The 18,265-nt window shown below is 47.2% G+C and overlaps 1 protein-coding gene across 1 annotated transcript; it reads right to left on the bottom strand.

Moving 5' to 3' along the window:
* Positions 1-80: 80 nt before the first annotated feature.
* LOC132828686 (zinc finger protein 239-like) lies at positions 81-10,246 on the bottom strand. The gene is made up of 3 exons (XM_060845754.1): positions 10,163-10,246; positions 8,221-9,737; positions 81-171 (listed from the first exon to the last, which is right to left on the bottom strand). Exon 2 carries the CDS (start codon positions 9,364-9,366, stop codon positions 8,233-8,235), a length of 1,134 nt encoding a protein of 377 aa, XP_060701737.1. The 5' UTR covers positions 9,367-9,737; positions 10,163-10,246; the 3' UTR covers positions 81-171; positions 8,221-8,232.
* Between the last annotated feature and the right edge of the window lie 8,019 nt (positions 10,247-18,265).

The raw sequence follows: 18,265 nt of genomic DNA, 5'->3' as shown, positions 1-18,265 counted from the left end.
CACATTGATGTTTGAAGTCTTCCCCCTCAAGACAAAACAGACAAAAGGTTCCTCCGTCCACAGTCAGAGGGCAGTGAGGTTCAGCACCTGATGAATGGAGTGACTCTGGTCAGATCTTCACCTGACGTTTCTTTTGGGTTTCCCCCGATGTGAGCCCTCCTCTTCTCGTCCCTGCGACCAAACCGTTCAATGTCAGGAAAGCAGAGATATAGTTAAAAACAGACAATTCCAGATTCTGTGGAGCATTTTCCTCTCTCGCTCCCTCGAAATTGCAAACCCCCGTTCCCTCATTCCTGGGTAAAATATAGGGTAATTATCTTCAACTCCACGTGCGGCCACTATTTCAGGAAGTGCTTCTCAGCAGAGTCAGGACATGGTCTGCAGCTGTAACCTTCAGTCAGAATGATTAGATTAGATTAGATTACTTACAGTGTGGAAACAGGCCCTTCGGCCCAACAAGTCCACACCGACCCGCCAAAGTGCAACCCACCCATACCCTTACATTTACCCCTTACCTAACACTACGGGCAATTTAGCATGGCCAATTTACCAAAGATGTGCAGGTTAGGTGAATTGGCCATGCTAAATTGCCCGTAGTGTTAGGTAGGGGTAAATGTAGGGGTATGGGTGGGTTGCACTTTGGCGGGTCGGTGTGGACTTGTTGGGCCGAAGGGCCTGTTTCCACACTGTAAGTAATCTAATCTAATCTAATCATTCTGACTGAAGGTTACAGCTGCAGACCATGTCCTGACTCTGCTGAGAAGCACTTCCTGAAATAGTGGCCGCACGTGGGCGCCGCAGGTCCGGGATTTAAATCCGTGCCGCGCGTGCGCGAACCCCGCACGGAGCCAGTCATTGACGCATTGCAAGGGAGGGGGGCGGGCCTGGAGGACCGCGCGGCAGAGCCGGTCCTCCAACCAATCGGAGTCAACTAAGGGGCGGGGCGGGACCGCGGAGCGAAGCATGCGCATCGCCGGCGCTGGAGCTGGAAGGTCCTTGGGTTGGGACTTAAAGGGACACAGGGAGGAACCTTGAGGCAGGAACATGCTCCCCAACCCCCCCCCAAGACCCCCAATTAGAAACTGCCACTCTTGCAACTGGAAATTGCTTTGACAGCAGGTTAGAAGGGTAGGATTTATGCACAGAGGATTTCCTCTCTGAATTTCTACCCTGCACTAACAGTGAGGGAGTTTGGAAATTCCTTTGCAATAAACAATAAGAAATAGGAGCAGGCGTGGTCTATTCATCCTCTCAAGCTATTTTAAAAAATCACGGCTCATTTGCCACAACCCTCAGCTCCTCCTTTGTGCCAGCTGCTTTTACGACTTCAACACCCTGACATTCAAAAATGGATTTCTTTCAATCATGTAGTCCCGCTATTCTCTGGGTAGACAATTCCAGGCATCCTTTACTCTCAAAGAGGAAAATTTTCTTCCCTCGTTTGTGTTAAATAAGAGTCCCATTGTTCTGTGGCATTGTACTCTATTTTGAGGTATCGACACTGATGGGTGCTGGTGTTGGATTGGGGTGGACAAAGTTTAAAAAGCAACTAGGCAAAAGTGAGGACTGTAGATTAGAGTCGAGAATGTGGTGCTGGAAAAGCACAGCAGGTCAGGCAGCATCCCAGGAGCAGGAAACTCGATGATGTAGACAAAAGCCCTTCATCAGAAATGAGGCTGTGAGCCAAGTGGGTGGGGAGAGAAAGGGGAGGAGGGGTGGGGTGGGAGGAGGGGGGAAATGTAGCTGAGAGTGCAATAGGTAGATGGAAGTGGGGATAATGGTAATAGGTCAGAAAGGAGAGTGGATGGATAAGTGAGAAGGAAGATGGGCGAGTAGGACAGGTCATGAGGGTGGTGCCTTGTTGGAAGGTTGGAACTGGAATGGGGGGGGGATGAGAAAACTGGTGAAATCCACTTCGATGCCATGCGGTTGGAGGGTCCCGAGGCAAAAGATGTGTTCTTACTCGAGGGAGGGGGTGATTAGGGAATGACGATGGAGGCAGCCCAGGACCTGCATGCCCTCAGCGGAGTGGGAGAGGGAGTTAAAGTTTTTGGCCACTGGGCGGTGGGGTTGGTTGGTGCGGGTGTCCCGGAGATGTTCTCTGAAGTGCTCTGTGAGTACGCGACCTGTCTCCCCAGTGTAGAGGAGACCACATCGAGAGCAGCAGATACAGTAAGTGACGTTTGGAAGTGCAGGTGAAATTTTGATGGATGCGAAAGGCTCCTTTGGGGCCTTGGACGGAGGCAAGGGGGAAGATTTGGGTGCAGGTTTTGCAATTCCTGCAGTGACAAGGGAAGGTGCCGGGAGGGAGGTTGGGTTGGTGGGGGGGGGGGGTGGGACCTGAGGAAGGAGCCACGGAGAAAATGGTCTTTATGGAAAGCAGTTAGGGGTGGGGAGGGAACACCCTCTCTGGTGAGGTGGAAGGTGAGGACCGGGGGGTTTTGTCCTTGTTGCGGTTGGAGGGGCGAGGTTCGAGGGCGGAGGTGTGGGAAGTGGATGCTGCCTGACCTGCTGTGTTCATAAATCCAATCACAGAATCCCGACAGCGTGGAAACAGGCCCTTTGGCCGAATAAGTCCATACCGACCCTCCAAAGAGTAATCCATTCTCCTACCCTCTTACTCTATATTTACCCCTCATTAATGCACCTAGCCCACACTATCCCTGAATACTGTGCACAATTTAGCATGGTCAAATCACCCTAATATGCATATCTTTGGATTGTGGGTGGAAACCGGAGCACCTGGAGGAAACCCACGCAGACACGGGGAGAATGTGCAAACTTTTCCTTCTACGAATCACGTACATAAATTTTTAAAAAATTGTCAGAAAAGACTGGGATTCTCTGTAAAGGTTCGTGACATAATCAGCACCCTCACCGTCTCCAGCGCTGGGGAAATCAATCTTGGCGATGGCGGGATCAGCATGGATCAGGATTGGCTGCTGATTAGCCTCTTTTCCCAGCCCAGTGTGAGGTGTCGATGGCTAGACCTTCAGCAGTGAGGTCCGTGAAAGGATTGCTCCCAGAGAGGAGACACACCGGGAGTGCCTAATTACTAGGGAACAAACAGGGACGCTGCTTGAAGTAAACAACAGATCACTGTGAACTGCAAGACCGTTTTTGACAAGGAGCTGTATCGTGAGCATCCTCGGCTACCTTGAGGACATTGCCAGAGGAGGGTACCAAACCAGCTCAGTAACTCTTCCAAAGTTTTCAGCTCTTTCTTCACCAAACTATCGTAGAGCTGCTCGGGTGGGGGGGGGACGACAGCAAGTTGGTAACACAATTGGCTTGGTGATAGGAAGCTGAGGGTAATAGTAGAAGGATGCTCATCGGACTGGAGACCTGTGATTAGTGGAGTGCCTCAGGGATCGGTACTGGGTCCACTATTGTTTGTTAACTATATCAATGATTTGGGAGCTGCACAACTGGAGGTCGCAACTGCCAGCCTGAGACTCAAACACTCTGAATCCAGCCACATAGCTCACCACCTCTCTGTCTTTAACCTGACACCTAACCTCCACTACCAACCTTTTGTCGCATCTGCCAAGTTGAAGTACCGTCTTGAGGGGAAAAAGGGGGAGTTTGTGCTCACAGTGCGGGTTGTTAACTCGTGGCTTTAAGAAGTTGCATCATCACTATTCCTAGAATTTTGTCTGGCGCTTTTTGTTAGGAATGAATAGTTATTCCTGCCTTACATAAAACAAACTGTGTCACAAGTTTCTGTAATACCTGTAGCTCGGGGGCAGGGAGAGGTTATTGCAATCACTTCACAAAACATTCATCTCGTTATGGATCCACTTTGTGTCTGTCCCTGTGATTAATTCAGTGTCTGAGCAGCACTTGGGATAAATGTGCGTCCTGAGTTATCCCCAGAAACTCCCGTCACTGCTCTCCACCATCTCCCCGCTATACTTCCAATTCAATCAATACTGGCCAGCTCTGTTCCCGTCGCTCTGTAGTTTCCTTTAGTCAATTGTAATATCGGTTCATTTGATTCAAACCTCTCCTCTCAACCTGCAGGGTGAATTCTAAGAATAAATAGTCACTGCCCCCGAACAGGTTATCCACATCAAGCTGCCTAATAAAGACTATTTCACAACACACCACCAAATCCAGAACTGCCTGATCCCCAGTCAAGTCTATCTCAAGCTGCTTGAAAAGAAATCCCATGGACATTCCACAAATTCCTTTTCTTTGGATCCAATACCGACCTGGAGAAAGTGAAGACTGCTACTAGCAGATGCTGGAGGTCAGAGTCAAAACGTGTGGCGCTGGAAAAGCACAGCCATTCAGGCTGCTAAGCTCCTTGGATGCTGTCTGACCGGCTGTGCCTTTGCAGCGCCACATTTTTTTGACTCTGATCCACTCCCAACCTTACTGCCCCAATCTCCTTGTACATCCATGTCCCCCGTGATTATTCTAAGTGTCTTTCTTCCATGCCTTTTTCAATGTCCTGGTTTACCTCCCGTCCAACATCCTGTCTGCTACTAGCAGCCTGTACACAACACTCTTCAGAGTTGTTTTTTCTTTGCAATTCCTCAAGCGATTCCAGTACTAAATTGGGCAAGATGAATTTTGGTAGGATTGGACAGGGGTTTGCAGGGGTTGGCTGGAACAGTTTGTTTGCAGGCAAAGGGGAGGCTTTTAAAAGGTGAGACATTGAGAGTTCAAGGTCTGAGGGTGAAAGGCAAGGTCGACAGGAATAGGGAACCCTGCATGACAAGAGATGTTGAGGCTTTGGCCAGAAAGAGGAGGTCTGGCTCAGGTACAGGCAGCCGGGATCAAGGGAATCCCTGGAGGAATATAAGGGATACAGGAGTTTATTGAAGGAGGAAATCAGGAAGGCAAAAAGGGGACACGAGATAGCCTTGACTGGGAAGATTAGTGTGAATCCATAAAGGGTTTTTTTAAGTACATTAAATGAAAAAGAATAACTAAAGAGAGAATAGGGCCCCTCATGGACCAAACTGGACATGTATTTGCAGAAGCACAGGAGATGGGCGAGGAATGAATCTCTCTCCTCTGTGTTTACCATGGAGGAAGACAAGAAGACTTGGGGACTTGGGGAAGTTCGTGGTCATCCCTTAGGGACAGTCAATATCACAGTAGAGGTGGTGTTGGATGTATTAGAATGTATGAAGGGAAGGGGGCACTTTTAGAAGTGTATCAGATCATGAGAGGCATGGATAGGGTGATTGCACTCCGTCTTTATCCTGGAGTTGGAGAATCGAGGACTAGAGAGCATCAGTTTAAGGTTAGAGGGGAAGGAATAACAGGGAACCTGAGGGGCGATAATTCTTTACACAGTGAAATGCACATGGAACGAGCTGCCAGCGAAAGTGGTTGAGGCGGGTATATTAACAATATTTAAAAGGCATTTGGACAAAAACATGGAGAGAAAAGGTTTCAAAAGATATGGACAACTGCTAGGAAATGGGGTGAGCGAGCATGGACCAGTTTGAGCCAAAGTTGTCTGTCTCTGTGCTGTAGGACTCTTCGATTCTATAAATCTACCCACACAGATTCCATGCCCTCCTAGTCTCTATCACATCTTCCAATCGATTTTATTTCTTACGATCAAGCCCGCTCTGCGTATTCGCATATCCTTTCCATAGGATGTGTATTCTTGGATATTTAGTTCCCAGCCCTGATCCTTTTGGAGTCATGTCTCTGTGATACTCACAAAATCACCTGTCAATGTCAATCTGCGCTGCAACCTCACTTACCTTGTTTTGTATACAGGTACAACACCCTCAGTCCTGCACTGCCTGACTCCCTTCTCATAGCTGCTGCTTTGTCTGCTGGGCCTGAAGTTAGATTCCAAATCCTTTCTATACTCTCAGTCCCACGACTTGTTCTGGAAACTTCCATAACCTCTCCTGAGCCCTCTCCACCATTAACTTTTTCCTTCATTTTCCATGGAAGTGTACCCACACCCCACTATTTAGTTCAAGCCTCATGCTTGACCTGAAGTGGTGCAATTTACAAGGACTCTGATCCCAGCCTGATCCGGTAACCCTTGCTCATCAGAACAGCTCTCCCCTTTCCCAGTACTGGAGCCAACTGCCCATGAAATATGAACCTTGTTTTTCCCACACTGATCTTTGAGCCACACCTTTACCTCTTTAATCTTGCAGAGACTGTGCCAATTTGCTTGCGGCTCAGTTAGTAATCCAGAGATTACTTTTTGTTTCTCCTTTTTAATCTAGCCCCCAAAGTTTGTGGGGTGAATCTGTACTTGTAGAATTAAATTTTACTTCCCTCAGCTAAATCTCTTTCCTCTCTTGACCTCTATCGTCAGTATCTAGGTGGACCATGATAACTGGATCTTTCCCCTCCCATTCCCTCCATAGCCCAGGTGAGATATCTGGAACGCAGGTAACACAGCCTTCAGGACTCTTGATCATGCCCACATAGAACAATGTCTATTCTCCTGAGTATACAAAGTTACAAATGACACAACACCAGGTTATATTCCAACAGGTTCATTTGGAAGCACTAGCTGCTCCTTCATCAGGTAGTTGTTGAGTATAAGATTGTAAGACGCAGAATTTATAGCAAAAATTTACAGTGTGATGAAAGTGAAATTGTGTGTTGAGAAAGACCTGGATTGTTTGTTCAGTCTCTCATCTGTTAGAATGACCATGTTGGTTTCAGTTCTTCCATATGTAAATCGCAAAACGTTTTTTAAAAGTTACATTCTCAAGTGAACTTTAGCAATTGGTGTCATGTTAGCCCAGATAATGTATCGAAGGTGTGAGCTTCTCTGTGAGAGACTGTCTGTTGCTCAGTGGTCAGGCTGATTTTAAACTAAAAAAATGGATTTACAGAATCTTACATGGATTCATGCAGTTTTTGAGCAAAACAAAATGTAATTCTGCGAGTACAGATTCACCTCACAAACTTGTTACTTGTGTGCATGTCCATGTGTGTGGACGCACATGGGAGTTTTGTTACATAAGTTTGTGAGGTGAATCTGTACTTATAGAATTACATTTTACTTTGCTCAAAAACTGCATGAGTCCATGTAAGATTTTGTAAATCCATTTTTGAGATGAGAATCAGTCTGACCATTGTGGCACAGACATTCTCACACAGGGAAGCGCACACCTTCTATACATTATCTGGGCTAACATGATGCCAATTGTTAAAGTTCACTTGCGCATGTAACTTTTAAAAGAAGTTTTGCGATTTACAAATGAAAGAACTGAAACCAACATGGTCATTCCAACAGATGAGAGACTTAAACAATCCAGATCTTTTTCAATATATAATTTGAATAATAATCACACTGTAAACTTTTGCTGTAAATTCTGTGTCTTACAAACTCACACTCCACAACCACCTGAAGGAGCAGCACTCCGAAAGTTAGTGCCTCCAATTAAACCTGTTGGACTATAACCGGGTATTGTGTGATTTTTAGCTTTGTACATCCCAGTCCAACACCGGCATCTCCAAATCCTGACTGTACAATCCTTGATTGCAACTACACTTCTCTTTCCTTCTCCATGTTGAGTAGCTCCTTGCACCATGGCACTCAGTTTGCTCATTCTCCATGCAGCCGTTCATCATCCACACAGGGAGCAAGAATCTCAAACCTATTCGGCAAGGAATGAGGCTCCTTCTGCACTACCTCCTGCATCCCCCTACCTGCCTCGCTCCTGGTCACACCCTCCTGTCCCTGAATTCAAGGTTATTAATCTAAGGGGCGTGACGGCCTTCTCTAAACACAACATCCAGGTAACCCTCTCCCCCTGCCTGATGCGTCGTAGTGTTCGAAGCTCAGACCCCAGCTCATCAACTCTGAGCTGCAGTTCCTCAACCAACCTGCACTTGCTACAGATGTGGTCATTGTGATATGAAATGGGGTCTTCCAGCTCCCACATCATACAGGTCTAAGACATCAGCTGGCTCTGCATCTCTTTTTAATTCATTCTTAATTTGATTTTTACAAATTTCCTACTGATCTTTTAGTTTGTAACCTATTTATCTTCAATCTGCAAGTAACCTTTGACAGATAGTCAAATTAGTAGCTTTCACCAACCAATGAAGTTATGACTTTAAGGTGATGTCGCTGTGCTGTGCTGGACCCAGATCCTGGGGCTGCAATTGATCATTTTAAAAAGACCTTACAAACAACAAGTCAGAACACAAGCAAAAAGCACCTCTGCACCAAATTCCAAGACTGCCTATAAACTCAACAAATGATATACTCACTCAGACTCCCTCTCACTCTGGATGTGATCTCGCCTTCCTGACAGTGCGCGGCTTACAGTGAGTCCTCTGGTGTTGCTGTAAGTTGGATAACTGGGTGAAACTCTTCCCGCACTTAAGGCAAGTGAACGGTTTTTCTCCGGTGTGAGTTCGCTGGTGTACACGCAAGGTGGATGACTGAGCAAATCCCTTCCCGCAGTCAGAGCAGACGAACGCTTTCACTCCAGTGTGAGTTCCCCGGTGCGATTGCAGGTTGGATAACTGAGTGAATTTCTTACCGCACTCGGGGCAGATGAATGGTTTTTCTCCAGTGTGAGTTCTCTGGTGTTGGTGTAAGTTTGCTAACTGAGTGAATCGCTTCTTGCATTCAGGGCAGCTAAATGGTTTTTCACCAGTGTGAATCCTCTGGTGTTGAGTCAAGTGAGATAACTGAGCGAATCTCTTCCTGCACTCAGGGCAGGAAAATGGTTTCTCTCCAGTGTGAGTTCTCTGGTGTTGATTTAAGTGGGATAATTGAGTGAAACTCTTCTCGCACACGAAGCAGGTGAATGGTTTCTCTCCTGTATGAGTTCGCTGGTGTACTTGCAAAGTGGATGAATCAGCAAATCCCTTCCCACATTCAGAGCAGGTAAACAGTTTTTCTACTGCGAGAGCTCCATGGTGTGAATCTAAGTGGGATAACTGAGTGAGCGTCTTCCAATGCTCAGTGTAGGTGAACAGATTTTCTCCAGCATGAGTTCTCTGGTGTTGATGTAAGTGGGATAATTGAGTGAAACTCTTCCCACACTCAATGCAGATAAATGGTTTTTCACCAGTGTGAGTCCTCAGGTGTTGATTTAAGTTAGATAACTGAGTGAATCCCTTCTTGCATTCAGGGCAGATAAAAGGTTTTTCACCAGTGTGAGTTCTCACGTGTTGATTTAAGTTGGATAACTGAGTGAATCTCTTCCCGCACTCAAGGCAGGGAAATGGTTTCTCTCCGGTGTGAGTTCTCTGGTGTTGATTTAAGTTGGATAACTGAGTGAATATCTTCCCACAATCAAAACAAGCGAATGGTTTCTCCCCGGTGTGTTTGCGCCAGTGAACCTCCAGACAGGATGGAAATCTGAATCCTTTTCCACACTCCACACATTTCCATGGTTTCTCCATGGTGCCAGTTTCTTTGTGTCCCTCCAGACTGAAGGTTTAGTTCAATCCTTATCCAGACACTGAACACATGTGCAGTTTCTCCTGCTTTAAACGAAGCAATGTCTGTTCAGTCTGGGTAACTAGCGAAAGCTGTTTCCACAGTCAGTTCCCTGGAACACTCTCACTCAGGTGCACTTGCATCCCGGCACTTTTCCAGTCACACCAGTCTTTGAAATTGAAACCCTCAGACAAACCAGAGAAACAATTCCTTCTCCTCCCACAATCGGAGGGCTGTGAACGTCCAGCTCCTGACGAACGGGGTGAACTCTCGTCAGACTTCGACCCTGATGTTCTGTTTGGGTTTCACGACGTAAACCCTCCTCTTCTAACCCCTGCAACAGAAGAAGATGATAAAACTGTCAGTGAAGTAGAGAAATCGCAAGCAGAAAATTACAGTTTTTTGTGGTGCGCTGCCCCCTTGGTTCCCTCCAAGTTATGAATCCCCATAAAGCGCGCGCGGTCTCTCTGTGCCATCATCCCCATTGGATTGAAATCCCAATAAAACACTGGATAACAAGTTCCAACTTATTCTGACCAACTGTAAACTGCTGTTATCAGACTTTTGAATGGACTTCTTTAACGTTGATGTTTATATTTATCTCTCTGCAGCTGTAACACTGTATCCTGCACTCTCTTCTGTCACCTTGTTGCACTTTGCACAGTGAGACCAACACTTTTCACTGTACCCCAATACACGTGACAGTAACAAATCAAATCAAACTGGAGACACGACTCCCTTGGACGGGGAAACATTTACTCTGCACAGATGCTGCTGAGACCTGCCCAGCAACTTCCTCCTGCGACCATACCCCGACCTCGACTGGAGGGAGCTGCTAAAATGGCGACCGCGCGTGCGCAGTGTCGGACGGGGGGAGGCGGCACTCCGTGCTGCGCATGCCCTTTTCCCGCACGGGGGGGGGGGGGGGGGCGGCGGCGCTTGGATGATTGACGGGGAAGCTGGACCAAAAGGTAAGGGATGGGGGGGGCGTGCCTGGAGGACCGGAGGGCAGCGCCGGTCCTCCAACCAATCGGAGACAATGAAGGGGGGCGGGACCGGACTACAGAGCGAAGCATGCGCATCGCTGCCCCTGGAAGGACCAAGGGCGAATCCTTGAGACTGGAACATGCTCCCCCCCTTCCCCAAGACCCCAATTAGAAACTGCAACTGGAAACTGCTTTGACAGCGGGTGAGAAGAGGAGGATTTGTGCACAGCTACTTCCACCCATAAAAAAAATATTTGGCTCTTTTGAATTTCTATCCTGGACTGACAGGGAGGGAGTTTGCAAATTCCTTTCACAGGGAGCTGGAATGAACAGAAGAAATAGGAGCAGGCTTGGGTCATTCATCCTCTCAAGCTGTTTTAAAAGATCAAGGCCTCCCAGCTCCAGGCTTTAACTCCACTTTTTTTTTTGCCATTTTCTCAAAGTCATCCTCACCTTGACATTCAAAAAATCTATCTGCACCCTCTTTCATTTCTTCCAGTCATCTAGCCTTCTTAATTCTCTGGTGTACAGAATTCCAGAATTTGCCATCCTATGGAAATGAGTTGCCAGAGAAAGTGGTGGAGGCTGATTCAATTACAACATTTGAAAGGCATCTGGATGGTTTTACGAATAGGAAGGGTTGACAGGGGTCTGGGCCAAATGCTGGCAAATGGGACTAGAGTAAAAGAGATGTACAGCACGGAAACAGACCCTTTGGTCCAACTCGTCCATTCTGACCAGATATCCTAGCCTATTCTAGTCCCATTTGCCAGCGCTTGTTGTGAAACTTGAAAGGGCTCAGAAAAGATTTACAAGGATGTTGCCAGGGTTGAAGGATTTGCAGATTCCTTACATCTTCCTCACAATAGCAGAATGGGAGGATTATCACAGAGTAAACTCAAAGAGGAGAGTTTGGCCCCTCTGAATTACTATCCCAGACAGAGTGATTTTGTTTTGTAAGTACCTTTTAATGGACGTTGGGGAGAAACGTTTTCAGGTGGAAAACTGTCAAAGATTTTGATTTGATATTTGGTGTGAGTCACTCGATTCAGCACATACTGAATATCATCAGCACTTGACTGTTGAAGCAAAGGTTTGTTTTTGGAAGAAGATTTCAGATCCGTATCACTGAAGCACTGAGATATTCAGAACACTGGTTAGGCAATGTCGTGAGCATGTTTTTTTTACTTCTGGGCAAAATATTTCAGGAAGTATAAGCTGTGTCGTCTTTGGTTGGGCGACAGATACACTCACATGATACCTTGACTCCACCTTCGACAAAATGTTTCAAACTCATCACCTAAAAGGAAAAGGCAGGGTAGGTGATCATTATCGCCTGCAAGTTCACCTCCAAGTCACAATCTATCTTGACTGTACCTTCGCTGTCGCTGGGTTAAAATCCTGGAATGCTCTCCGCAACAGGGTCTCTGCACACAGAGGACTTCAGCGGTTCAAGAAACATAGAACCTAGGAGCAGGAGGAGACTATTCAGCCTTTTCGAGCCTGCTCTGTCATTCAATATGTTCTCCCAGCCTCCTACTTCCTGATGAAGGGCTTATGCCCGAAACATCGATTCTCCTGCTCCTCGGATGCTGCCTGATCTGCTGTGCCTTCCCAGCGACACACTCTCGACTCTGATCTCCAGCTTCTGCAGTCCTCGCTTTCTCCTGCTTGTCTACCTTGGATTCCAGCATCTGGAGTTTTTTTTGTATCTATTCCATACAATCATAGCTGATCCTTGACCTCAACACCATATTCCTGCTTTCTCTCTATAACTCTTGACGCTTTAATGTCTTGACATTCATCTGTCTCTTTCTTGAATATTCTCGATTTGGAGATGCCGGTGTTGGTCCAGGATGTACCAAGTTAAAAATCACTCAACAACCAGGTTATAGTCCAACAGGTCTATTTGGAAGCACTAACTTTCAGAGTTCTGCTTCTTCATCAGGTGGTTGTGGAGAATAAGATTGTTAGACACAGAATTTATAGCAAAGGTTTACAGCGTGATGTAACTGAAATTATTTATTGAAAAAGACCTGGATTGTTAAGTCTCTCATCTTTTAGAATGACCATGTTGGTTTCAGTTCTTTCATATGTAAATCGAAAAACTTTAAAAAGGTTATGGGTTTACAAAATTATGAGGGGCATAGATAGGGTAAAATAGGCAAAGTCTTTTCCCTGGGGCCGGGGAGTCCAGAACTAGAGAGCACAGGTTTAGGGTGAGAGGGGAAAGATATAAAAGAGACCTACAGGGCAACTTTTTCACACAGAGGGTGGTGTGTGTATGGAATGAGCTGCCAGAGGAAGTGGTGGAGGCTGGTACAATTGCAACATTTAAGAGGCATTTGGATGGGTATGTGAATAGGAAGGGTTTGGAGGGATATGGGCCGGGTGCTGGCAGGTGGGACTAGATTGGGTTGGGATATCTGGTCGGCATGGACAAGTTGGACTGAAGGGTTTGTTTCCATACTGTACACCTCTCTGACTCTATTAACAAATGGTGTCATGTTGGCCCAGATAATGTATTGAAGGTGTTAGCTCCCTGTGTGAGGCAGTCTGTGCCACAATGGTCAGACTGATTCTAATCCACAACCACCTGACGAAGGAGCAGCGCCCCGAAAGCTAGTGCTTCCAAGTAAACCTGTTGGACTATAACCCGGTGTCGTGTGACTTTTAACTTTGAATATTCTCAGTGTCCTGACCTCCACAGACCTCTGTGGTAGCAAATTCCAGAGGTTGAAGAAAGCTTTTCCCATCAACTGTGACTCCTGTCTCTGGACTCCCCAACCTGGGAAATATTCCTCCTGCTTCTAGTTTCTCCAACCTTGTTAGTATTTTGTAATTGCAATCAGATCCCCTCTCGTTTTAATAACCCTGATTGAATACAGGCCCAACTGAACCAATCTCTCCTCATAGCACCCTGCTACAATCCCTGGTATCAGCCAAGTAAACCTTTGTTGGAGTCCCTTTATGGCAAGTAAGTATTGGGAGACCAAAACTGGCACAATTACTCCAAATGTGGTCAGACTGAAGTCTTCTATTATTGCAGTATTTCTTAACTCCAAGAGGGCAGCTCACTACCAGTTTCTCCAGTACAGAAAAGATAATCAGAGGGTTCGATGGGGTGGACATCCTTTGATGGTGATGGCGAGCTCGAGGGGACACAGCTTTAAATTGAGGGGTGATAGGTATGGGACTGATGTTGGAGGTAGTTTCTTTATTCAGAGAATCGTAGGGGTGTGGAATGCACTGCCTGCAATAGTAGTAGACTCAAGATTCGTGTGGTGCTGGAAAAGCACAGCAGGTCAGGCAGCATCCGAGGAGCAGGAGAATCAACATTTCAGGCATAAGTCCTTCATCAGGGATGAGGCTTGTGGGCTAGGGGCTGAGACTGAAATGGGAGGGGGGATTGGGACTGGGACCAGGAGGAAGGTAGCTGGGAAAGCGATGGGTAGACGAAGGTGGGGGAGAAGGTGATGTATCAGATAGGAGGATGGAGCAGATGGATGGGAAGGACGATGGACAGGTCAAGAGGGCGGGGCTGAGTTGGAGACTTGGAACTGGGATAAGGTGAAGGGAGGGCAGATGAGGAAACTGGTGATATCCACGTTGATCCTGTGTGATTGCAGGGTCCTGAGGCAGAAGACGAGGCGTTCTTCCTCCAGGCGTCGGGCGGTTAGGGTTTGGCGATGGAGGAGGCCCAGGACCTGCATGTCCTCGGCGGAGTGGATGGGGGAGTTGAAGTGTTCAGCCACAGGGCAGTGGGGTTGGTGGGTGCGGGTGTCCCAGAGATGTTCTCTGAAACGATCCGCAAGAAGGCATCCCGTCTCCCTGACACAGAGGAGACCACATCGGGTGCAACAGATATATTCCATGACATTTGTGGAAGCGCAGGTAAATTTATTTCAAATGAGGAAGGATCCTTTGAGGCCTAGGACAGAGGTTGGGGGTTGGGCACAGGTTTTGCACGTCTTGCGGTGGCAGGGGAACACAATGTTTTTGCCTCGATTGCTTTCTATGGCAGTGAATTCCTCAGGGCCAGCACTCTCCGGTGAAGACATTTCTCATCTGTCCTAAAATGATTACCTCCCCTTATCGTTATATATGTGGACTCCCTTCCCATTGGTAACATCCTTTGTGCAGCCAAACTGTCTAACCCTGTGAGAGTTTTACAATTTTCAGTGAGAATCCTCCCCTCTCATTTTTCTAAACTCCAGTGAATCACATAAGACCATAAGATGTAAGAGCAGAGGTTAGGCCATTCAGCCCATCAAGTTTTTCTCTACCATTCAATCATGGCTGATAGGTTATTTCCCCATTTTCCTGCTTTCTCTCTGTAACCATCGATCCCCTTGGCAAACAAGAACGTCTCCATCTCAGTCTTTAATATACTCAATGACCTTGCCTTCACAGCCTTTTTTTTAGATTAGATTAGATTACTTACAGTGTGGAAACAGGCCCTACGGCCCAACAAGTCCACACCGACCCGCCGAAGCACAACCCACCCATACCCCTACATTTACCCCTTACCTAACTCTACGGGCAATTTAGCTTGGCCAATTCACCTGACCCGCACATCTTTGTGACTGTAGGAGGAAACCGGAGCACCCGGAGGAAACCCACGCAGACACGGGGAGAACGTGCAAACTCCACACAGTCTGTCGGCTGAGTCAGGAATTGAACCCGGGTCTCTGACGCTGTGAGGCAGCAGTGGTAACTACTGTGCCACCGTGCTGCCCTTCTGTAGCAATGAATTCCACAGATTCTTCAGCTCTCTGGCTAAAGAAGTTTCTCCTCATCTCTGTTCTAAAGAGTCTTCCCTTTCCTCTAAGGCTGTGTCCTCGTCTTGCCTGCCAATGGAAACATCTTCCCAACATCCACTCTGTCCAGGCCCTTCACTATTCCGTTAGTTTCAATTTCCCCTCATCCTTCTAAACTTCATCGAGTATAGACCTAGAATCCTTAAAACGTTCCCCATCTGTTCAGCCTTTCATTCCTGGGATCATTCTCGTGAACCTCCTATGGACCCCCTCCAGGGATTTCCTGAGGTGTGGGGCCCAAGATTGCTCACAATACTCTCAATGTGGTCTGACCAGAGCCTTATAAAACCTCAGAAGGGCATCGCTGCTTTTCTATCCTAGTCCACTCGAGATGAATGACAACATCTGTATTTATCTTCCTAACTACCAACTCAACCTGCAAGTTTACCTTAAGAGAAATCTGGCCTAGGACTCCCAAGTCCCTTTGCACTTCTGATTTCTGAATTTTCTCCCCCTTTAGAAAACAGTCCGTGCCTCTATTCTTCCTACGAAGCGCATAACCTCACACTTTCCCACACTGGATTTAATCTGCCACTTCTTTGCCCACTCTCCGAACCCGTCTAAATCTTTCTGCTGCCTCACCCCCCTCCACCTATCTTTGTATCGTCTGCAAACTTAGCCCGAATGCCCTTGGTTCCTTCATCCAGATCACTAATGTATAAAGTGAAAAGTTGTGGGTCCCAACACTGAGCCTTGCGGAACACCACTAGTCACCGGCTTCCATCCTGAGAAGGTCCCTTTTCTCCCAACTCTATGCCTTCTACCCATCTTCTATCCATGCTAGCACCTTGCCTCTAACACTGTGGGTCCCTATCTTACTCAGCAGCCTCCTATGCAGCACTTTGTCAAAAGTCTTCTGGCAGTCCAGATAGATAACATCCATTGGCTCTCCTTGGTCTAACTTGCTTGTTACCTCCTCAAACAATTCTAGCAGATTTGTCGGGCATGACCTCCCCTTGCTGACTTTGCCCTATTTTACCATGCACTTCCAAGTCTTCAGAAATCTCATCCTTCACAATGGGCTCCAAAACCTTACCAACAACTGAATTCAGGCTAACCTATAATTTCCCATCTTTTGCTTTAGTCCCTTCTTAAACAGGGGGCTTTCCAGTTCTCTGGGACCCTCCCTGAGCCCAGTGATACCTGAAAGATGGCTATGAAAGCTTCCAGCATTGCTTCAGAACTCAAAACCTGTTTCTGACCAGTGCAGACTCTAGATTAGATTAGATTACATTACTTACAGTGTGGAAACAGGCCCTTCGGCCCAACAAGTCCACACCGACCCGCCGAAGCGCAACCCACCCACACCCATTCCCCTACATTTACCCCTTACCTAACACTACGGGCGATTTAGCACGGCCAATTCACCAGACCTGCACATCTTTGGACTGTGGGAGGAAACCGGAGCACCCGGAGGAAACCAACGCAGACACGGGGAGAACGTGCAAACTCGACACAGTCAATCGCCTGAATCGGGAATTGAACCCGGATCTCTGGCGCTGTGAGGCAGCAGTGCTAACCACCGTGCCACCCACTCTAATCCTAAATGACTCAATCTCTCCTGATACGTCAACACTGCCATCCCAGAGATCAAGATGGTGATAGAACATAGAACAAGATAGCGCAGAACAGGCCCTTTGGCCCTCGATGTTGCACCAACCTGTGAACTATTCTCCCTACACTACCCCAAAATCATCCATGTGCTTATCTAAGGATTGTTTAAATGTCCCTCATCCTTCCTTGCACTCTCTTTATAGCAAGAACATCCTTCCGTCGATAAGGAGAACAAACTTGCATGCAACACTTCAGGCGTCCTTCTGATGACGCGAGGTGTTAGTCACTTGTGAGAGGTGTTCTGTGTAGCACAATTCATACTTTATGTATTACATAACAAAGGGAAAAGTCACAGCACATGGAGTCATAGTCATAGAGAGGTACAGCACGGAATCAGACCCTTCGGCCCAACCCGTCTATGCTGACCAGATATCCCAACCCAATCTAGTCCCACCCATCCCTACAAAACTTTCCTATTCATACACCCATCCAAATGCCTCTTAAATGTTGCAATTGTACCAGCCTCCACCACTTCCTCTGGCAGCTCATTCCATACACGTACCACCCTCTGTGTGAAAAAGTTGCCCCTTAGGTCTCTTTTATATCTTTCCCCTCTCACCCTAAACCTGTGCCCTCTAGTTCTGGACTCCCCCACCCCAAGGAAAAGACTTTGTCTATTTATCCTTTCCACGCCCTCACGATTTTATAAACCTCCGACGCTCCAGGGAAAACAGCCCCAGCCGGTTCAGCCTCTCCCTATAGCTCAAACCCTCCAAACGTGGCAACATCCTTGTAAATCTTTTCTGAACCCTTTCAGGTTTCACAACATCTTTCCGATAGGGAGGAGACCAGAATTGCACGCAATATTCCAACAGTGGCCTAACCAATGTCCTGTGCAGCCGCAACATGACCTCCCAACTCCTGTACTCAATGCTATGACCAATAAAAGAAAGCACACCAAACACCATCTTCACTATCCTATCTACCTGCAAATCCACTTTCAAGGAGCTATGAACCTGCACTCAAGGTCTCTTTGTTCAGCAACACTCCCTCGGAACTTACCACACGAACTCTCCAAAGAGTGTCCCACCCAGACCTAGACTCCCACAATCCCATATTTTCCACGGTTAACTCCTTTTCCCAAAATGCAGCACCTTGCATTTACCTAAATTAGACTCCATCTGCCAATTCGCAGCCCATTGGCCCATCCTGGCTCAATTAGCTGGACAGTTGGTTTGCAGAGCAGTGTGATGCCACCAGCATGGGTTCAATTCCCATCACTGGTTTGAGGTTACCATGAAGGACTCTCCTTCTCGACTTCTTCCCTTGCCTAAGGTCTGGTGGCCCTCATGTTAAATCACCACCAGTCGCTTCTCTCCGATAAGACAGCAGCCTGTCTGGTCAGTAAGTGTGTGGTGACACAACAAGAATCCCCAAGGTGCTGAAAGTGGCCATTGGGCCCATCGCATCCACACAAACTCTCCAAAGAGCATCCCACCCAG

The sequence above is a fragment of the Hemiscyllium ocellatum genome, chromosome 27 (genome assembly GCF_020745735.1).
Source record: "Hemiscyllium ocellatum isolate sHemOce1 chromosome 27, sHemOce1.pat.X.cur, whole genome shotgun sequence".
NCBI lineage: Eukaryota > Metazoa > Chordata > Chondrichthyes > Orectolobiformes > Hemiscylliidae > Hemiscyllium > Hemiscyllium ocellatum.
The sequence above is the reverse complement of the archived record's forward strand: the minus strand, read 5'-3'. Positions and strand labels throughout refer to the sequence as shown.

Bases quoted from the DNA above. Each gene is read 5' to 3' on its own strand.
- LOC132828686 (XM_060845754.1), bottom strand. From the start codon at position 9,366: ATGGAGAAACCATGGAAATGTGTGGAGTGTGGAAAAGGATTCAGATTT.